The 21,821-nt window shown below is 49.3% G+C and overlaps 2 protein-coding genes across 3 annotated transcripts; both read right to left on the bottom strand.

Moving 5' to 3' along the window:
- Positions 1 to 496: 496 nt before the first annotated feature.
- Positions 497 to 5,975, bottom strand: ADPRS (ADP-ribosylserine hydrolase). The gene is made up of 6 exons (XM_042793934.1): positions 5,738 to 5,975; positions 4,745 to 4,841; positions 3,693 to 3,900; positions 3,398 to 3,582; positions 3,208 to 3,308; positions 497 to 2,675 (listed from the first exon to the last, which is right to left on the bottom strand). Exons 1-6 carry the CDS (start codon positions 5,961 to 5,963, stop codon positions 2,383 to 2,385), a joined length of 1,110 nt encoding a protein of 369 aa, XP_042649868.1. The 5' UTR covers positions 5,964 to 5,975; the 3' UTR covers positions 497 to 2,382.
- Positions 5,976 to 6,677: 702 nt separating this feature from the next.
- TEKT2 (tektin 2) lies at positions 6,678 to 21,240 on the bottom strand. 2 transcript variants are annotated; one of them, XM_032997204.2, is made up of 10 exons: positions 19,406 to 21,240; positions 11,658 to 11,829; positions 11,141 to 11,266; positions 10,355 to 10,560; positions 9,701 to 9,844; positions 9,029 to 9,143; positions 8,541 to 8,648; positions 7,963 to 8,106; positions 7,640 to 7,719; positions 6,678 to 7,107 (listed from the first exon to the last, which is right to left on the bottom strand). In XM_032997204.2, the coding sequence occupies exons 2-10, from the start codon at positions 11,811 to 11,813 to the stop codon at positions 6,894 to 6,896; spliced, it is 1,293 nt and encodes a 430-aa protein (XP_032853095.2). In that variant the 5' UTR covers positions 11,814 to 11,829; positions 19,406 to 21,240; the 3' UTR covers positions 6,678 to 6,893. The 2 variants fall into 2 exon arrangements, with proteins under 2 accessions (XP_032853095.2, XP_042649867.1); XM_042793933.1 differs by lacking the exon at positions 8,541 to 8,648.
- Between the last annotated feature and the right edge of the window lie 581 nt (positions 21,241 to 21,821).

Here is a 21,821-nt window from a genome sequence, read left to right as displayed (position 1 = left end):
TCTGCACGGCGATGGCACGCCGGGCTCCAGCCCCTCAGGTCCTTCCGCTCCTCGCTGCAAACAGCCCGCAGAGGAAAAGAAAGAGCCTCTCCGGCGTCCCTCCTGCAACACCCACGGGGGTCGGGGCTCCCGACTCGCCCTGCTGTTACCTGGAACCACTCCTGGGCTCTTACAACCTTCAGCCGCCCCTTCCCGCTCCCAGGCCAGAGCGGCCACCTGAAAGCAGGTTTGGCAGCAGATGTCCAGCGCTGAACCTCACTCCAGACGAAGCACAAGTCTTGCCTACACACGAGGTGTCTCTATCCAGCGCCAGGCAACTTCTGCTCTGTTTTCTACAGAAAGATTTCAAGAAGCCGTAACAAAGTAGTTTCAGGTTGAACCTTAGAGTGAAGTATGGGGTGGGGAGAAATAGCTCAGAGGTTTTCATACAACTCCTCTTGTCATTTAGTACAGAAGCAAAGCGTCATGACTTAAATCAAAAGACAGGAGCAGTGGCTAATTAACAAAGATAACTAAGTGATTTTATTTCTCTCCAAGAAAGTCAGAGCCAAACGTTTCAGTACACATTTAAATTCTGGCCTAAAGTGAGCTATATTTTTTAAACAGGAGCTCTTCTGCTCTTTGTGAGTTCCAAACATTTAAATTATAAAGCTGCTTTAAAAGGAAAATATCTTCTTTTAAATAATTCCGTGAATACATCCACACCTCTGGCAGAGTAACGTGAAAAACCTGACATTGTACATCTGAGATCTGCAGCACAATACATAAATACACAAGAGACCAAACTTCCACATGTTCTCAGGACAAGAATTCTTTTATACAAGGAAAACCCATTAAAGCATCACACAGAAGACTGGCACTTGAAGGAAGCAGACTACAGGGAAAACTGGAACGACGCATGGCAGCCAGATTTCCCACATGTGCAGGGCAGCCTGACACACACAACCACCACGTGCCAATACCAACAGGGAGCGAGCTCCGTTTGAGCAGAACGGTCACTTCCCGTGTCACAAGAAATACCAGAGAAGTCATAGAGAATTACATTGTCGCATTCAAGTTTATAAACATTTCCATATGATGACTGCTGGCCTCTTTTTGTTTTCAATTATTAAAAAGCTTTCAACCCTTTTTAGACATGCCATACCCGAGCTGTTACTCCCTTTTGACCAGCTCCGATGGGCAAAGGTTTTAAACTTGAAACTCTGGAACAACACAGCTTTGCTAAAATATTCTTGGCCACCAGTACCAGCTTCAAATGCACAAGTTCTTTTAAACTCTGATAAATTCTCCCCCCAATTAACCTACCTTTCCCTTTATTTTCAGATCATTCTTACCAAGTACAGAGTTTTAAGGCTGTGAGAAGTAACTCCTGCTTCCTGCTGAAGTCATTTTTGTCACTGACTGCAGCAGAACCAGGCACTCAATCCCTGTGTAACACCAGGTTTCACAGCTATCTCCACCCACAGATCTAAACAGCAAAATCACTTGGTGCTCTGGACGTACATGCAGGATGCACAGATTAGGAACAAAGGAGTAGCTGGAGTAGCTGCAGCACAGTGAAAGCCAGCTACATAAGGGAACGCAAAATGCAACAGGTCAGAACGGTGCCAGGTGAGTGGCAGGGCAAAGGACACCAGAGGAGCCGTAACTGGTGGTGTCCTCCTCCAGCAGTAACCATGAGCCAACTGGGATTGTGTCTGCAGGTACCGAGGGCATTTCTCAGTGCCACTTGCAAGGCAAAGAAACCGCTTCTCCAATCTCTGGCACTTTTCATTCTGCCTTTAAGGAAGTGAACCTCCACCCTCCAGCACCCCCACCCCACAACGCGGGTGGTAACCCTGCCAGCACACAGGTCACCCTCCAGGCCCTGCGGGGATGAGCCTCTGGTGACTCCCATCTACAGCCCGCGGCTGGGCAGCTGAGTGTGAGCTGGTGTTTTAAGAGAGGCATGGAGCCTACCAAAGCCACTGCAGGACAGGCCACTAGCAACCGAAACGAAGGCCACGGCACACAGGAGTAGAGGAAAAGAGCAAGGAAGTCAGTGGATTCAGACAACCCTGTAATGACAAAATGGCATAACGGTGGACAAAGCAAGAAGCAGAAATCTTACGAAAAACCAGATGCTCCTGTACACTTCAGGGGAGATGCCCCCGCTGTCCAAGGCGCCACATGCAGCCACCTCCCAGCTGAACCGTAACCGAAGGGTTCGTCCCCTCTTCCAAACCAGCTCGTGCTCCCAGCTCGCAGCTCCCAGCAGCAGGCGTGTCTCGGGTGGAGGCTCGCTGGGGTCTGCAGATGGCACGGACCCACCACCCCATTTCTGACCAGAAAAGCGGAGGTGACCACCCGCTTCGCCTTCAGAAAACACACTCCTCTTGGAGCTCAGAGCCGCTGGCAGTAGAGTTCATACAAGCTATTTGCCAGCTTCTGTGTCTCTTGAAAAGCCTCACAGCTCTGCTCCCAACTTGGGGGGATCTGTTCCTCCCCATAATAAGCCCCTGCAATGGCTCCTGCCATGGTAGCGATGGTGTCTGTGTCTCCACCCAGAGAGATACAGTAGATGATGGTCCTCTGCAGGTTGTTGTAGTGATCAGGAATATCTGGGTCAGCTTCCATACAGCGCAAGAAGGAGTAAATTGCAGTAGGGACAGACCGCAAAGCAGCAATGCCATTGCCTGTTAACAAAACCAGTCACCCTCAGCGCTGCAGAACACTTGCATCTTCCTTCCTGCAGAGGTACCTTTTCCCTTCTAACCGCAACTTCCTACTGCCAATTACTTTAATTACCGGTATCACTGATTTTGTCATGACAAGGTGCAAAAGGTTGCACCTCAGAAACCTCCCCACAGTTCCCCAGTACTACTCACATCCTGGAGACCAGCTCCCCGCTACGCCAGTACCGTCTGGCAATGCACACCTACCCACTCCCACCCAGCTGAAGATCTCATAGCCATTAAGAGATCATAGAATATTAAGAAATGTTATTCACAGTAAGTTTTTCCTAGCAAGACAGTTTTTTCCCAATACAGAGAGGGTGTTGCTGAGTCAAGACTCCAAGAACTTACTGACTGGTGAGCGCAGGCACCCTTGCCAGCACAGGCCGCAGAGGCCAAAGTGGCAATCTGGGGGAGGACACACCGGCCCGGCGTGCCGAGTTAGTCCTGCTCCCAGCTCTTTCCTAATACTTGTAGTACAGCAGGTACTTACCTAATTCAAACAACACATCTGCTTTGGGAACACTGCTGAGCTCCAGAAAGTCCTTTATTTTCTTCAGACGCCTTGAAAATGGTAAATCCTCAAATCCCAGCCTGGAAACAAAGAGCACAATGAAGGAGAGAGAACGCGAAGAGCCAGAATAAACTGTACACAGCAGGCAGTGCTCCTCACAGCTACTTACGCTCGGGCATCAGTGAGAGACTTATCATCCGCCTCTACATCTTCCATGTGGCTAATGAGCTGCTCCAGGAAGGTCTCCTTGCTGAGCCCTCCCTGCAGGGCGAGATGCACGGCCAGGGCCTGCAGGATGGCCCCGTTGTAGCCCAGGGAGTTGGCATGGGTTAACTCAGCACTCAGCTTGGCAAACTGCGAATGAAAACACATCGTGAGCAAACCCCCGTGAGAGATCACGGCGAGAGCTGCCTGACAGCAGGGACTGCCAGGGCTGCAGCGCCCGAAGGAGCCAGGAACGGTACCTTCTTAACATCCTGGATGTCAGAATACACGAGTGAGATGCCTGCCACCCTCATGGCACCGCCGTTGCCGTAGGAGCCTTTCCCGTTAAACTGGGCTCTCGCTGGTTCAAACACATCATTGCACTTGGGGCTCAGGAGCTTCTTGAAGACATTGACAACAGCCATTCCATAGCCCCTGTTGGGTTCCTTCTTGTACTCCTCAGCAAACCTGGCGTGGGCAAGGAAGCAGCAGGTTACACAGGGGAGAAAAATACACGGGGTATTCGGTCTGTTACCGAAGTTTGTAAAGAGGTTGTGTAAAGCCACTTGATAAAGTGAATTAATAACACATGGGTAATTCAGTGACAGTCGGGGTTCAAGTGATTCAGTTCTGTAGGGAGAGAATCCAACTCCCAAAAACTGGTGTGAAGGGAATAAAGGGTGTATAAACATCACCTTTCACAACCCACTTGTTTCCCTCTCAGCTTTGCCTTGAAATAGAAGCAAACTGGAACCATTTCCATGGGTCACAACCACAAAGAAAGTCTTTTGTTCAAGTTCAACGGAAGAGTTTTCTAAACAAATAAATGTTCTCCCTTAAGTGGAACCAAATGCTACCGGGGCTGTGGATTCAAAAGGGAAATAGATCATAAAAAACCTGAAGCTGACCTCACTAATATTCACTAACTAAACCATGGGAAATAGAAAGATACAGCAACAAATAAACATGAAAGGAAATGCTTCTTAAATTTCTAAGCATTATATTCCACAAAGATGAACATACATACACGGCTGCACACAGCAGGTCCCATCCTGCTTCACTTTAAAGCAGGCTCTGAACCCACACTAAAGCTAATGGTGCTGCACATTCCAGGACAGTGCAAAGCACACAATATATTACGGAATTAGCCATCACTTTTCTAATTTTTTTTCCTCCCCAAATTAACAATGACTTTGCTATAGCCACTGTCCCCTTTCACAGAAACTCACAGTGACTGCTTAATTTTGGCAAAGTTTTGCCTTCGCTAGGAAATGTCAACACCCTGGGCCCTGAAGCCAGCTGCAGTCCTTACCTCTTGGCCATATCAACTTCATCAAACTCTCGCTTGGCTAGCAGGGACTGCACCACTGACCTGCTCATGGCTGTGTCATCTGTGTACGAAAGCGTTTCTGAAACAGAAGGTCAAAACATAACGTGACCATAAAGGGACAAACTCTCCCCCTGTCCTCCACTGTCAGCACTTCCCTACTCTCCAAGGCCTAATTACCCGGATAGCTGGAGCTAAAACATTACCAGAAGTTCCCCAGCACTCTGAGCTTGTCACTAGCCACGGTCATCATAGTTAGATGACAGAGAGCAAAAGATGCACAGCAAGAATGAGATGGAAGGCATTTCAAGATTAATAAGTGTTTGACATCCAGAGGCACATACAGACAAGTGAGACAAGTCTCTTTCTCAAGGAGTTTGCAGCGTACGCTGACAAGCAGAGAAGAGAGAGCACAGCTGCATTTCTGGACAAGACTGCAAGAGAATCGAGTGCCTTTAAGATCTTACTGGAAGGGTTCACAGGGCTTGCTGCACAGCTCAGAGCCCCAACACAAATCAGAGAGTCAAACAACCATTCTGGTGCTTCTCTTGCTCTACTCCTTATCTATTTTTGATCTATCCACTCCTTGTTGACACCCCAGTTCCCTGGCTTCACGTGAGCAGCACACAGCAGAGCACAGATCCCTCCACACCAGCCCTGTGCACTCAGGAAACAGAGACCTGCCCTGGGGGAGCCCGAAGCTGGGCACTGCTTCAGCAAAGCCACCCCCCACCCCGGGAAGGGGGGGACGGGACACCCCCCAAACCCCACAGCACAGGGGCACACGCCAGAGTAGGCCTGGGGAGCACCCATGGGTGTCCCAGGGGAGGGTGTTTCCCCCCCCCCGCCCCGTCCTCCTTCCAAAGCCCGATCCTGAGGGTGTCGGGAGCGGGGCCCGAGCCGGTGGGTACGGGGGAAGGGGGATGTGCTCCGGACCCGACCCCCGTTCCGCTCCCGGGGTTTCCCCCCCCCCCCCACCTCTGCGGGCGCTGCCGGCCGGTTCCCCCGCCTCCGGCGGCGGTTCCAGGCCTCGGAGGAAACGTAGCAGGTCGGGCAGCTTCACGACGCTCCTGCCTTCAAAAACGGCGCCCAGGCAATCACCCAACAACGCCCCGGCCAAACAGCCCCGAAACCGGGCGGCTCCGGGCCGAGGCCGCGCCGCTGCCCGCCCCGTTCCTGAGCCCGAACCCGCCGACGCCGCCATTTTCTCCCGCGCCGCCGCCGCCGCTCTCCTCCGGGCCGCCAGGGGGCGCTGTCCGCGGCGCTGCCGCGGACAGCGCCCCCTGGCGGCCCGGAGGAGAGCGGCGGCGCGGGAAGCATCTCGATGGTCGCTGCCTCATTTCCCTCTTTCCAGGAAGGGAAATTTCCCTTTTTTCCCCCCTCAGTTTCTTATTATCAGAATTTAGAGAGCCAGAAGAAAAATCTAGGCTTTTTTCTTTTTTCTTTTTTTTCTTTTTTTCCTCCCTCCAGCGGAGCATCCTCTCCCAGCTCGGGGAAGACGTGCTGGTCCCATTGCATGTGGGGTAACGCCAAGCCGTCACGCGCAAACCCCGGGGGGCACATTGGCAGCGTCTGGAATAAAAAAAACAAGGCAAAACCGCAAGCCCTGCGATTCCGTTTGAACAAGGCCGTCGCCACAAGAGCCAGAACGGGGCTCCAAGCTCTTGCCTTTGTGGGCGCATTAGCCCCGCTGGGCTAGCAGGCAAGGGGAAATCCCAGCCGAAACTTTTTTACTTTTAATCATTAAAGCGAGCAGATTCGAGCCGGTGCCCCTGCAGAGCAGATCTGGCCTGCTGCCACCGCTACACAGTCCCTTTTTTGAGAGCACCGCCTTGCACTTTAGAGGGCTTAAAAAAAAGAGTGCAGATGGATTCAATCACCGGGAAATGCTTCCAACACTGTCGGATGACAACTGCTCTTGGGGACAGACTCTTTATTGTTTATAACGCTCCTTGGAGTGCAAGAAGCTATAAACATCATAGAAGGGGACAGACAGTTATATAACAAACTGGGAGGAGGGAGGAGAATTACATTATCCTAACACACCACAGATGTCCGCTTTCCTTGCTACGGAACTGAGTCACTGGTCGCTTTTCTCCTTGGTGTGGCTCCTTGCACAACGCTCCCCGGCGCGCTAAGCCAAGTCCGGCTGCTTGTTCTTCAGCGTGGAGAGCACACGGTTCGTGGTCCGGTTGAAAGTGTCGAACTCCGGTGCAAATTTCTCAGCAGGGACCACAAGTTTTTTCCGGCTGTCCATGCACTTGTTGTCCAGCACCAGGGAATTGGCCTTGTAGCCAATATCTGTCTGAATGCGGTGAAGTTGTCTGTAAAGAGCGTCCAAGGCACCCCTGGGAACAAGCAGAGCGAGGGGAGTTGGGTTCAAGCACTGGATTCACTTCCCAAGTTGCACTGGAAATGCCCAACTTCCCACTTTCTGGCAGAAATATCTGTGCAGCGTTTGCCTTCTTATGAAGAATGACTGCATCAGACATCGTGGTGCACGGCAGCAGCGTCTGGGGCTGCGAGCAGAGACGTGTGCCCTGGGAGCCCACGCTAGCCCAGCGCAGCACTTCCATTTCTTTCTTTACTTTTCACCCATTTTTTTCTTCCCCTTTTAGAACTGTCTGTGCCTGGTTGAGTCAGAGTCAAGCAGGGACCATAGTAACCCCATTCAGCCTCCCACCACACAGACCCTGTCTGCACCCTGCTGCCCACTCCAGCTCCCCACCAAGCCCAAAGACTTATTTCCACTCCCGGTCCCGACGGACAGGAGCTCCAACGTGCAGCTTCTGGAAGCGTGACAGGTCCGGGGCTGCGCATCGCCACATCCCTCACGCGGGCGACGCTGGCCCGCTGCTCTGCCCCCGTGAGGAGACTTACTGTGACTCTTCCAGCTTCTGTTTGAGCGCACGGATCGTGCCCTCCAGCTGGTGCACCTCCTCTGTTAGCCCGTACTGGACCTGCACGGCGGGGAGGGAGAAGGTGGCAGTGGTTAACAGGGCTGAAGGGGCGTTTTACAAAGGCTCTCACTGCCCTTCTCGCCCAGCTATGACATTTATTCATTTGCTTTGCTAGGTGACTGTAGGATTCATTGCTCATCCCCTCTGGAGTTTTCTCCAAAATGCATCCACGTTTTCCAGCCCCCATCCTGGCCAGTTTCCCCAGTCCCTCCTGGCAGGGAGTGCGCCAGGCGAGGCTGGTACCTGATCCCGACAGAGCTCCACACCAGGCCGACACATGCGGGTTTCCAGGCGGGTGTGTGCCACTTTCAGATCTTGCATTTTCCTCCGAAGATCTTCCTCCAACCGTCGGATGTCCTCCTCCATCTCAGCAATTTCCTCCAAGGTCTAAGGATAAAGACATGTATCATGGGGGCCAGCCAGGGATACTGGAAAGCCGGCCCCGTGCACCCTGGGCTGTTACTGTGCTGGGAATGGATTTTAAACAAGGGCTGGTGGAGTTCTGAGTACTGAACCCCGCTGCTCATAGATCAGGCTTTTCACACGGACTGGATGTGGTGCTGGTGGTGTTTTATAGCTACAGTGGTTGAGACCAGGGGTGAAATAAAAAGGCCAAAACCTGTCACTGTTGCTGAGAAATGCCAGAGCAGCAGCTGTGACAGCAGAAGGAGGTAGGAGGTTGCAGGGATCATACATGTGCCACTTAACAGCTCTCATGTGGAAACCACGCTCAGGCCAAGTAGCTTTCCACACAACAAACAGCCTTCTGGAGTCAATTCCCACCCAAGGTTGTGGTCGATAACCAAAGAAGCGACATTTACATTCTGCTCCTGCCATTTCAGTTCATCATAGGCTCTTTCCAGGTCTCTAATCCTCTTGCGCAAGGCAAACTCTGTCGCGACACGCTGAGCCTCCAGCTCGTTGTTTGTCTGAAGAGAGAACAGGCTCCCGTCACACACGTCTGGAAGGTGTCACCCTCCCAGCTGCTGCCTGTGAGGTTGGGACAAGCCTCTGAGCAGAACTAGGGGGGTTCTGGCAGCTGCCACGTGTGTGTGGGTCGCGAACCCCCCTGTAGCCAAAGGGGCAGGGAACCACGGCCAGGTACGTGTCTTCCAGGTCGCTGAGACTGCTGCGAGCTCCGCAGCATAACCAAGCCCGCCTTTTAAACCAGGAGGAGGACAGCTGCTCTGAGGCCCGTGCTGTCTTTTCGAAGACCCCCTGCCCCTGGCCACAGCACATGCCAGCCCATTCTCCCACACGGGATCCAGAACTTCTGCACCACCGGTTCCCAGCCAGGAGACAGATTTACCTGGGCGATGGCAAGCACCGTTGCTTCCCGGAGCCCAGTCGAGGCTTTCATTTCTGCCTCAGCATGGTCCTTATTGAATTGGCTATTCTGTTCCCACTCATCCATTGTAGTTGATCTGTGAACAAATTACCAGTTATGAAAATAAGTTCAGTGTTTGCAAGACAGTTCAAAAGGAACCACCTGCTGCAGGCCAAGGTGGCTTTGTGCAGTACAGAATGATTCAGGAATTCTGGAGGTCGCATCCTGCCTGATCTCACTGCACCAGCTGGAGACTGTGACCTGTGGCTCCTGCACCGAGCCCAACATCTGCCCAAACCGGGGACACAGCCAAACCATGCTGTGAAATGCCAAGCAAGTGAAAATGTGCAGCAGCTCCCCCGTGAGCTGTGCCAAAGGCTGGTACCACACGACTGAGTGTCACCTACAGCCAAGCACACGGGAGGCAGGGCAGATAGCTTCTCTGGTTTTGTGGTGACAGCTTAGATAGCTCCCAAAAGGCTGTAGCTTCACAATTCAAGAGCCACAGCAGATCTCAGAAGTCAACTCCTGTTCCGAGCAATCTCCAAAACTGCACCCGTCAAGCCAGCACGTAGCATGGAAAGCAGCAGCATCCCAGGGCTCTTTCAAGCACCAGCACAGATTTGGCCACACAAGGCCAGGCTCTTTCCTTACCCGTCTGGGACCCGTGTTGGGTTGACCTTGAAGGAGATGTTGGGAGAGTTTACGCTGAGCGATAAGCACACGTTATCTATTTCCAGCGCTTTCATCTTGTACCGGTGGTCACAGCTCAGCTTCTGGCGAGCTTCCTGTAAGAGGCTGCAGAAAGCGGGGCCGGAGTCAGCGGCGAGCATGCGGAGGGAAGAGGCAGCTCACAATTTCCAAAGCTTTCATCACCACGTCAGTCGTCTTTTTAAAATGCCCTCCCGGTGAACTGGGCCCAACTTGGTAAAGCCGCGCCCCCGCTTTTAGACTGCCTGCCCGGGTCCCCGTGCTCTGCTCTGGCATCGCGCTGCTGACCGGAGCTGCCCACCCTGCTGCAGCGACCCACGAGGGATTCGGGCCTCCAGGTCACTGACTCACGAGCCAAGGCAGGCGGCACGAGATATCTGCCCAGGCCAAAATTTTCTGAGGGTGCTTCTGAAGTCTCCCTTGACATGCTCTCCCCTACAAACCCCCAAACCCCATAAACCTTGACACCAATCACCAAAGGCTCCTCTGAGCGGTTCATCGCCCCCGGCCCGCTCGCCTGGCTCAGCGTGGCGTGTCAACTGCTGGGGCCAAGCAAGGAGGGCAGAGTCCGGTCAAAAGCCATGTCATTCGCCTCACCAGAGCTGTTCGAAGGCTTCGCTCGCTCTCTGCTGCAGTTCTCTCTTGGCTTTTTCGATCCCCTTCACCTCCTTGTGCAGCTCCTCCTCCACAGGGTCCCTCACCACGTCGATGGAGCGGCGGCTCTCCCGCAGCGTCAGGCACTCAATGGAAACATCCAAAGGCAGGTTCTTTGCCTGGAGGGCACGTTCTGCTGCTTTCTTCACCTGGAAGAAGCACCGGCTGGGTGTGAAGGGAGGTCTCTTTCAGAGATGGGACACAGAAAGGAAGGAGAACCCACCCATACCCTCCCACTGCCTGTCTTTGCAGATCTGAAACCTTTTAGCAAGTCTTAACACATTAGTCCTCTACATCTGCTGTCGTCATTGGGAATCACACCTTGCTGGGGGCTGATGACTCCAGGAGCAGCAGCCTCTGGGTTTAGAACTAAAAGAATCAGAGATGTCCCACTGCTAGTCTCTATTTAAAATCAAACATTTTTGAATGATGGTGGTAACGTACTTCTCATTATCTTTCAGAGCTTTAAAAAACAAACAATGAAACCCACTCAAAACCCCAAACGTGAGCATGCAAGGCACAGCTCCATAAAATGGCAGGGCTCAGCCAAGAACACAGTGGTTTGCTTTCCAGGAAGTCATTTCGCCGGGTACGGATCTCAGTACACCTGCGATAAGCCCCCCTTGAACTCCATATGGGCTTGCCCGTTGCAGAAGACAAGCCTCAATTATTTAACATCCCATGTTGAGAGTGTAAGCTGATTTTCAGCCATCTGTCTTCCCAACATACTTCAGCTAAGGCATCGATTTCCGCATCTATGTCTGCAAGGCATTTGTCCAGGGACTCTTTCCATCTGTTCACGCTGTTGATACGTTCAGCCAGGCGGGTTTGGTTGTCGTGTTCATCCCATTTTGTCTGGAATTAAGAGGAGAAACGCCGTTACTCTTTTTTAAATTGCAATTGTGAATCTTGCAGAAGCCTTTCCCCATTTTTCAGGCGTGACCGACCCCTCACAGGAGTACAACACGTTGCCATTTGGTCTAACAGACATCTACAGAAATGGAGAGCACAGAAAACACCCCAAGCTGCAATGGACACGAGAATCATGCCCAGGGATTTCACGACAGGACACATGCATCATTGGACATGGGTTTACAGGAAGTAAGTGTGCATATTTAGCAGGTTCTGTAGAGGTCAGGCCTTCTCCTACTCCCTTGTTCGTACACTCGGACCTAGACACACTGCCATGCTCCTCAGCCTGCTGCTCTGACAAGCCGGGGAGCAGCCAACCTGCCCGAAGCCCCACCTGGTTGTTGGTTTCGTTGCGGAGAGCTCGGGCTTCCTGCCGGACTTGGTGGGAAGCAGAACGCTGGTGTTCAGCGTCAGCTGAGATGAGACGGGAGCTGGTGTGCCAGTCGGGCAAGGTGAACCGCTGTCCTGGCTTTACACTGAGCGTGGCCATCTCCCTAAACACGTGCCTAAAAGGGAGCAGAAGATTTTTTGTGTTTATTCATGGAAGCACACCAGAAATGGCGAGGCATCCACAAGCTGGAAAGCTCTTCAAGAGAAAAGCAGCAGCAGGCTCTAACCTGGCATCTCGCCTACTGCAGACCCGCACGTCCACCCAAGGGGGGAGCACAAGGGCAGGTGATCAGAGCCAAGCCCTGTCCACCCGCCTCTCCCTGGAGAACGGTGCAGAGACACGGAGCCGCTCACAGCACCATCTCCCACAGGGTATTTATTGAGCTTGGACAAAATGGCTGATTACATTACTGATTCTACTTTTGTTACAGCTGCGTAGGCTCAGCCCAGGGTTGCAGTCCCAGGGGACCCAAAGGCTTTGCAAGAACCGTATCGTTTGCAGCCGCCTTCCTCGCTACCCAGCACAGCCCTGGAAAACTGGCAGGAACTGCAGAGACAACAGGATCAGAGCAGCTCCTGAGGAGACTGCAGGTCCCCAAAACCCCAGTCAGGTGCGGTTCTGGGGCAGACTCACTGCCTGGCTCCAGTATACCCCGTGCCTATCCCCCCAGTCCTCGGGCACAGGTAGCTGGGACACAGCTCCTCGAGGACAGTGGCACCAACGGCTGCTGGGGAGGACAAGCCAGGGAACGCCTAAAGGGAAGGAAGCCCCAAAGGGAAGGCGTCCTGCCCCAAAGGGAAGCAGGACCAGAGAGAAGGCACGACGGGCTGCAGGACACAGGGTCCCGAACCCCCAAAGTGGAAGGGGGGGACAGGGAAGGGGCTCAGCCCCCCGCTAAGGGGGACCCTCACCCTGGTTGGGCGCAGGCAGCCCCGAGCTGGGCGCCACAGCTCCCTGGGGCCAGGGCCCTGCCCCGCTCCTGCTCCCCCCGGGCCGACCAGTGCTCCCAGTCCCCTCCTCTCTCCCCGGCAGCCCCGGCCCCCCTCACCGCTGCTGGGCTGATCCTGCCGCCGGGCCGGTTGCCACGCACGCGTGGGCCGGTTGCCACGCACGCGTGGGCGCGTTGCTGGGCGGCCGCAGGGACGGCGGAGAGCATCGCGCTCCGCCACGGCTCTGGGTTTGCGGGAGGATTTAAACCGCCCACCCGAGAGCTTCAAGAAGTTATACCACCCCCTTTTTTTTTTTTTTTTTTTTTTTTTAGTAAAACTAGGTGGCGTTAAATCAAATCAAACGGAAAAGGCTGAAAGTAAAATCCTTCCCCGGCAGAAGCGCGGCAGCCACACCTGGCACCTCCCTCCAGATGCCACCCGGCTCCTGCCACTGCAGCTCAGAGACCAACACCTCCATCTCCATCTGCTCCTGCGGACAGGGCTTTGGGAATAAATGAAAACGATGCGAATATAAACAAACAAACAAACAAAAAAGAAGCATCACATACGCATTTCAAAAAAATTTTATTTTTCAAATGAATACGGTTCGTTTACAATACACCCAGCTTGATGGTATCTAAAGCCAGTAGAGATCTGATGACTGTTGTGTACTATACACAGTCGTACAGAGGTTACAGATGCCTACGAGAGGGAAGGAACAGTGAAAGAAGTTGACATTTTACTGTGCTGGAAAGAAAGCAACTCTTGCAACAGGTAGAAAATTTTGGCAAGAACAATTTGTCTGGAAAGGGAGAACGGGCAGAGGACACCGCTTCTGCTTAGCAAGTACATCTCAAAACACACCCGACACATGGTTTCCCTCCCACCCCGCATGGTTGCAGCCCACATCCGCAATACAAATAGGCACACATGGTCAAGATGGTTAAGTAAAAATAAAGGCTTTTACCAGTTTGTTTGCCATCCACCTACGATCTATTTGTGCAATGTCTCGAGTCACAGCTCTACTTTAGTCTTGAAACAATTCCCTTTTGCTCTGAAAACCCTCAGTACCATCACGGTGGGAACACTTCCAAGTTCCTGTTTAAGCAATGGTAACACCAAAACGAGAGGGGAGCAGTTACCAGCATATGCGAAAGAGCAAGACGTACACATAGAAGGGAATCTCAATCCACCGGACTGGTTTATTAGAATTTTATTCTGAAGAGGAATCCCAAACAGCACAATCATTTTTTTTTCAATTTAAACATATGGTATTAAATACGCAAAATTTATATGCACGACATTGCTTCCAGCAGTCTCCTAAGCAAATACAGCTTGATCACTAGCAACGTTTATGGCACACACTATGCCACCTGAGCCACCTTCTCCTGAAGATACTTTAATACCCATATTGGCTCATAACCGAATGCTACCAATTACCGTGAAAGCTTTAAAGTAATACCTGCTGATAAACAATGTTCTTATCTATAATCAGATACCTCCAGGCCAAAAAACAGCCTAGTTTGTCCCCACGACAAGCAACAACACTATTTATCCACCATTAGGCTACCTGGGGAAGCTTAACTGCTTACACCAAGGGAAGAAACAAGAATATGACAGGAGGATCTGTACCCTGTGAGCCCAAAGCGCGTCACCTAACCCATGAAACGCAGGATCTGTACACCAGTGTCACTGGTCATGGCAGCAGGGGCTGGGCAACGAGCCTGTAAAATCAACATTTCAGACCAAAAACTCATTCTGCCAACTCTATTGCTGTGCTGAGGCCAGCTTTTCAAAACTGCCTGCAAACCAGATACAAAACGCAGCTTTCTAGAAGCAGGTTTTTCTATAGGAAAACAACATTAAGTTGTCTCAAGGCTAGGTTCAACACTGAAAGCTGTAGAAATGAGAACGTTTCACTGAAGAATAGAAACCAAGTCCAAAGAAAACTAAAAACTATAGCCACAGGAGGAAAGTGATGCACAAAACCAAGTACCCAAAAGAAGCCATTCTTCACTGCAAGGTCGCCAGAAGTCAGAAGACAAATGTCATCGCTAGCAGTCCTCCTCTCACCAAGTTTTTTTGGCCTTCAATTTTCCTCAACAGTTCAAGAGCACTGCTCAAGTTTCCACTCTGCTGGCACACCATCAGGTTCAAAAACTTCAAAAGGTTCTTTAAATTGAGCATTGCTCCAGTGGGTAGTACTTTGCTATTACGTCTGAGTGAACGCTAACTGGCAAGACATGGATATTCTATCAAAGAAACTGGCTTTTAAATATATTTAAGAGATTTGCAAATGTAAGCATAATGAAAGTTTATTAGTAATTATTTTAATAGCTAATTTTTGCACACCTGTACTTAAATGGGTCATGGACCTATCATTTGTGGGCTAGCATAGCCCTAAACTCAACATATAGTCATATTTTTCTGTGTTGCTAGATAGTATTACAGTAGGTATTAATTTTCCAACTGCCAAATGTGTTTGAAAGACCTATATAATTCTCAGCAATGAAAAAAACCCTTTAATTTAAATAAACTTGTCCTCTGACAGTCTGTTTTGCAACAAATGGATTACCTTAAAAGAAAGCAACAGGTAAACACCATGGGACCAATCGCCACGGCCTTGCTCGGGCAGAGCTGCGATGTAAGGAAAGAGCACAGGCACACGTCAGAGACAGGCTCCAAACAGAACTGTATTAACTCAACATGCAAACTTGCAAGAAAGTGCACAGCTTGGTGTCCAGAAGTTAGCGCTTCCACACCATGGTTCATCCTCAGAGCTAGCTCTCGTAAGGCGATGTGGATCATCATAAACATTTTCTAGAAAGGGTGAAAAACGAGGCAGAATCGTTTCCCCAAGGTCAGAGAGGGGACCTATTTCAGAGCCAGTGTTGATAGCAGGGTTCCTGGCTGCATAACTCATCAGTATCTCAAAACTGCATAAAATGTAACCTAGTTGAAAAGCTCTTCCATTTCAGTCTGAAAATCCACTTTTTTTAGCAGCTTTAAAGCCCAAACTAGCATCTAAGGACACAGGTGCCTACTTTTGCGCAGCACACAAGTCTACAACAGCCCTCCCTCTACCAGTACCCCGATTTCAGAGGAGGGGGGAATCTCTCCTCCCCTCGTGCCACTTTGCTAACTCCTTCCACGCCCAAGAGACCACACCATTCTGTAGGCAGACATCACTACCCTCAGCTGCTGGCACACTGGTTCCTGAAGAATTATCTGTGATGTTTAATCCTCACCTCCACGTTCCCACTTAATCAGACCTCTGCACTGCTCCCTGACATTCGCTGGACAACCAACATTCCTCATGTCCTTACAGCCACCAAACGGGGGTAGGGGGGAAGAAGCAATGGGGTGTACGGAAAGCTGCAGGAGCACAGTAAAGAGTGAAGACGTTACTGGACAGGCAACATTCAAATAAAGGCAGAATTAATGATTCTCATTAGGTAGAGAAATATACCAAGGTTCAATTTAAAAAAAAAAAAATTGCAAGTCTACCAGGAAGTATGTTTATTTGATGACATTACTCTCCAGAATCCACTTATTTTAAAAGCTTCTCCTCTCTGGGTAGTTCTAATTCGCAAATAATTCAGGGCTCACTTTAAGTAATTCAACGCAAAACCAACTCCATTCTGACCAAGGACTTCAAGCTTTAAAAAGTTAAATACTAACCATACTACCAACGCAAACGCAAGTTTTTTTCCAGCTCTGTTTTTCACCAGAAAAAAGGCACATGCTTGCTCTCAATGAGTTCAAGTCCAACACAAACAGTTCGGGACCCCATGGCGAATGCTTGATGTTCCCATCAATTTCCCTGAAGGGCTCGAGCTGACCACAGCGCCCCTGACATCCACCCAGCTCCGACCCCAGCCCTTTAATTCTAGACAGCTGCTTTCGTCCCCGTCGCTCTTCCACCGCCCCTCACACCCTGAGCTGCTTCACCGTCCCCACAGCTGCAGCGTCACCACGACCGGTCGCACATCGGCAGCGGCGGGGCGCGATCCCGCGGAGGGGAGCAGGGAGGTGGGCAAGAGCTGGAGAAGAGCAGAGCAACTGCAGTGCTACGGCAAAAATTAACTCTGCAACTGCCTGCTGCTGTTTCTCTTGGCAGCCAGGCACGCTTCAGTGTGAACCGCGTGAAAACTGCAACCAGAAATCTATCAGAGCATCGATGTATTATGGAGGGGTGGGATATTGCTCACAAAACCCCCTTGGCTCCGTTGTTTCAAATAGCACCGATCTACTGGAACTTAAATCCCTTTCGGCCAAGTAAGGTAGCTTCAGGGTTGAGATACAAAACACAGTTTGATTTAACTATACAGCTGTCACAGGCACTGCCACCTGCTTCTCAGCACAGTCCTTTTAGGAGGTGAACAGGCACTCTTAAAAAAAAAAGGACAGGAAAATACTTTTCCTCACGTATTAGTCTTTGAAGTAGTCATTTGGGGTCTTTTGGGGCAAACTGTGGATGCAGAGATACAGGTTCACAAGGTTCTAGCAGCATGAGATTTTTTCAGTATATTCAGTTTTTTCAATATGAAGACGAATTTCCTCCTTGCATTTTTTAGAGCTTTCTGCTATTGGTTTAATAGCACAGTCACCACTACCACTTCTCCTCTTCTTAAAATATACAGCCAAGTCAGTTCAGTTTTAGGATTAATCCCAGCACAATCTACTATGAGTAGCATCAATTACAGCAAAACCTCAGTCTCCAATTTTGCCAGGGAGGCAGATGAATTAAAACTATCCATGTGCACTAGGTTGTTGGGGGTTTTTGGTATGTTTTTTGGTTTGGTTTTTTGTTTTTGCTTTGTTTTTTTTTTGTTGTTTTTTTTGTTTGTTTGTTTGTTTGCCTTTTTTTTTTTTTTTTTTTTTAATTTTAAGTAGTTTAATAGAGGGTCTACATCTTCAGCAGTTTATTAGCTTGTATCTAAACTGGATACTTTAAAACATCACGCATCCTCCAGTGAATGCAACAGAAAGATACAGAACATTTCTACTGTAATTAAATGCATGTGTGCTACAGTTCATCATCACCACAGCAAGACTTCTAGGAAGAGATCTCTGCCCAACAGAAACCAGCATCATCGACACAAGGCCATTTAGTTTCTTTTGATAGAAAGAAGAGGCAGCAACTTCTTTCTAAATCTCAACAGCTTCAGTATTATTTAAATGTAGATAGAAAATAAACTGGTTGATAGGCAAGGGAAGATGGAGAGTATTGCTGCAAACAAGCTGATGGTGCGAGATTTTTGGCCCTTTTCAGTCTAAAAGGTAAAAATGCCTACTACTAAAAGGGATAGAAGACACAGTTTTGGCTCAGAATTTAGACTGAAAAAATGCTTTCTAAATCCTAGCCTAACAACATTAAGAAATTGGGAATATAAAATCATTTAACATCATTGCAAGCTGAAATACCAACAAAGTGGCATTGGGCACTGTAATAAGACAAGAAAGTTGGTAACAAACTGCAAGAAACATCAGTTCATTTCTCTAACTTGAATCAGTAGAAACCTACACAGCGAAAAGGGACGTGGTTCGTGGTCGCCGGGGGTCGCGTAAGTGGGAGTGCTGAATCGCGCAAAACTCTGCGAGCGTCTCGGCAAGGAGGTGCGGGCAACTCCAGCCGGGGACACTGCCCCGCTCCGGGACTGCGCCCCCGCGACAGCTCCTCCATCGCATCCCGACGGACGGATGCCGAACAGCTCTGCTTACTCCTAGAAAAAGCCTGGACACAAACGTACTCCTGCAAAGACACCACTTGCAACTGAAGTGGGAGTTTTGCGCTTAAGCTCCTGATAGTCAAAAAATATCCTGACTGACATCAAGTTATTCTACATCTTAAATGCCCGATACTGTATAAACAATACTAAAATGAACACAAAATAATTTTAAGCTTAAAGAAACAAGGTACCAATTAAAGTAGTCTGTCTATTAAGCTGTTTTATTCAGTCTCCTCTCAGACGTGAGTAGTTAAGCTGACTTTGGAGAAGAAAAACAAAACATTCAGAAACTTCTCCCACCTAAAAATAAGTGTTAAAAGCAACATACAGACCAGACGCACAGACCTATGAGCTGCACACAGATTACCAATAAATATACAGAAACACCACAATAAAGGACAAGGTTCATAATAAAAGAAAAAAATCCGATAATTGCTATTAAGACCATTACAAAAAAATGCAAGTTAAGGGTGTATTTTTTGCAGGCATGTGCAAGCACATTACAGTGTAATCAAAGCAGACCTTTGCTATTATTATTACTTTATGCAGCATTACAAGGTTACTGAGGTGCAGTGTTTAATAGTCTAGTCTACAGCTTTTCCTGACCGGAGGAATGCTCACCAAACCCGCCATGGACCCACACCCTCTCCAACCCTCGGAGCGGGGCAGCATCCCCCACCCCACCACACTGTTCCCATCCCGAGAATCAAACTCCCAGGCCGGAATTCGCAGTCCCGCCGATACCCACGCATCACTCCCTCAAACCCACGGGCCACGCGGGAGGTCTGCTCACGGCAGCACTAACCATCTCGGCAGACTCCAGACAGCTTTCGGTTCGTCTGCTCCACCTTCGGGAGCTCGCCACCTCTAGGAGACGGCATCCTTCGAGAGCTATGGATTCCCCTTCAGCACTAATGACATTGCCCCCAGAGTCCCACGCTGTTGCTTCTCCTACACCCCCCCACCCTCCCACCCCCTCAACGCAAAGAGGTAAACTGTATTGACTAAATCAAAGCCGACTCTAGCCTACCAGCTGAATTTGGTGATCACTCCTCAATGCCTCTCCCTCCAAATGAAAACACCGTCCTGGTTATTCTTGGTCCTGACTCAGAGAAGCTGATGCTTGAAAGTACCTGAAAGATACCATCAAACACTTGGCATTTTCAATAATTTATCTTAAATTTTCAGCCATGTACAACTGGAAAATAAAAATCTACAGCACCATCTTCTAAAAAGGCACTTTCTGAGGACTGTCTTTCTTAAAAAAAATAAAAATCACTCCAAGTTTTAAACAGTGGAACAGATTTGTTTTAAAAGGACCCTACGTTAACTACCCGTGTTAGGTGAGGGGGTACCTCAGACAAGATTTGAAAAGGCCAGGGCACATGGGATGGAAAGTGGATGGAGTCTTTCCATCAACACCCTTGTTTCTGTAAAACCAACGCTGCGGTATTTTCCCTCGCAATTCCTTCCCCTCCATATGCACCTCTGCCTACTCGGGGACAACAATTTGGTTTTGTCTTAGTGTCACAGAGATCAGGATTCTTGAGACTCTGCTAGGGAGGTAAAATGTAGGATCCTGTACCTATCTCGTTCATACCTCAACTACTGACAGTACCAAATCTTCTACTAGCAGAAAGCATCAATTAGCTCAAGCTCTAACCACTATCTTTTCAGGTTTACAAAAAACGATGAGTGAACTGGCTAAGTGAAGTTTTATTTAAACATGTGCCGAAACAAAAAAAAAAAAAAAAAAAAAAAAGATACCCTAAGACCCAGTATCAATCTAAAGTACCATCTTTGGGTAGAAAAGACAGACAGGAATCTTTCCCTTTGACATCTCTACGGATTTTTTCACTAGATCCAATCAACCTGCCAGTAGCAGCCACAAAACTCCAGAGCACTGGGAGGGGCAGAGTATCTGCCTGGCGCGAGCAGAGACTAAGATGGTCGTTTGGAAATAACCGTCTCTGAAAACTGAATTTATAGTTTCAGTGTACATAATCTGAGCTTTTGATTCCTTGGTTATAAAAGTGCTTCGAGTACTTTTACGAGTTCACAAAACGGGGAAAATATCAAAAGAGGACAAGGTATGAAGAAAGTGTAAAAAAAAGGCCTCAGGCTTTTTTAAGTGTAGGCTGAGCTCGGAATTTCACCAGAGTGGACTTCAAGACTAGTAGAAAACCCAGCAGTTGTAGCTGGAATTTGTACAGAAGATGACTACCTGGTATCTCATGTTGAGCATTTTAGAGGACAAAAATTTGTACACGAAGAAGTGAAAGTATTTTAGGACCAATAGCATCTTGAAATAATTTGACTGACAACTTCCAGAAACCCATTTTACTCCTGAAAACCATTTCTGTGGCCAAACAAACTTCCCAAAAGATGCCAGAATGAACCCTATAAAAATAAATTTTGGAGGCGTTTAACCAGCTTACACACTGAACAGTAATACAGCGATCCTGAGTAAAATGGCCACAGCTGAAGTGCCCTACAAAGGAAAAAAAAAAAAAAAAAAAACAAAAAACCAAACAAACCGCTACTTACAGTGGAGTCAGTCATTCTGTTAGCAGATGCCCCAAGTTTAACGCCTCAACTACAAACCACTCTACTCCTCTCCAGATCTGGATCTACTAGCCGCCGGGGCGCAGGCCTCGGCAAGGCCTTCTGCTCGCCGGGAGCGGCCGCCGGAGCCGACGGCCCCAGGCTGCTCCGTCCCCCGCCCGGCGCCGGGGCCCTTGTGCGGGCTCCCACCACGGGAGCAATTAGTGGCACTTGTTAATTACAAGTGAGGTCTCGGTGCAGTCAACTGGTACAGTGTCTTAGGAGACTGGAACCGTTTTTCGAGATAGGCATCATAAAAACGAGGCCAGCGTGCCTGCGAAGCGAGCAGAGCGGCCGGCCTTTGCCCACGTCCCTCTCTGGACTGTGTGCAGACAGCTCCCGGCAAGAGAGGGGGATCTGGTTCGCCACTCAAGATTTCCCCCAAACAGCACATAAAATTTGAGATTTTTTTTTTTTTTTTCTTTTTAAAGGAGAGCAGGTACAAAAATAAAAGAAATCCATATACTCTGAAAATATACTGGAAACTGCCACCACAGATGAGGTACCATTTATCCCGACCCCCCACCCCCAAACTGCAAACATCAAAATATATATGTTTTTAAACAAAGGAAGAATATCTGGCTATTTAATCTCAGTTAAAATGACAGCACCCTTTGTTACACTTGATATTTCACACCATTAATTCTCTTTTGAAAAAAACCCAAGATATCTAACACTAACCTTGATTCCTTGCTTATCTCCTCATTCCTTAGTGCAGTAATTGTCCATCTCCATTTAAATAAATATAGCAGCTACAGCATCATAAATGTGTGGCCCTCACAACGCCAGTAACTTGATATCGTAATACAAATAAGTATCGGCACTTTACGTAGATATTTGCA

Source organism: Tyto alba, unplaced genomic scaffold (genome assembly GCF_018691265.1).
Source record: "Tyto alba isolate M040663 unplaced genomic scaffold, T.alba_DEE_v4.0 Super-Scaffold_20, whole genome shotgun sequence".
NCBI lineage: Eukaryota > Metazoa > Chordata > Aves > Strigiformes > Tytonidae > Tyto > Tyto alba.
Note: the sequence above shows the minus strand (reverse complement) of the source record. Positions and strands in the feature narration are given on the sequence as shown.

Coding starts and splice junctions, on each gene's coding strand:
- TEKT2 (XM_032997204.2), bottom strand. CDS start 11,813: ATGGCCACGCTCAGTGTAAAGCCAGGACAGCGGTTCACCTTGCCCGAC. Junction 9,845..10,354: donor GAAGCCTTCGAACAGCTCTG/GTGAGGCGAATG, acceptor CGCTTTCTGCAG/CCTCTTACAGGAAGCTCGCC. Junction 9,144..9,700: donor CCAACACGGGTCCCAGACGG/GTAAGGAAAGAG, acceptor ATTTGTTCACAG/ATCAACTACAATGGATGAGT.
- ADPRS (XM_042793934.1), bottom strand. CDS start 5,963: ATGGCGGCGTCGGCGGGTTCGGGCTCAGGAACGGGGCGGGCAGCGGCG. Junction 3,901..4,744: donor GAAGTTGATATGGCCAAGAG/GTAAGGACTGCA, acceptor TGCCCACGCCAG/GTTTGCTGAGGAGTACAAGA. Junction 3,583..3,692: donor ACATCCAGGATGTTAAGAAG/GTACCGTTCCTG, acceptor TTTCATTCGCAG/TTTGCCAAGCTGAGTGCTGA.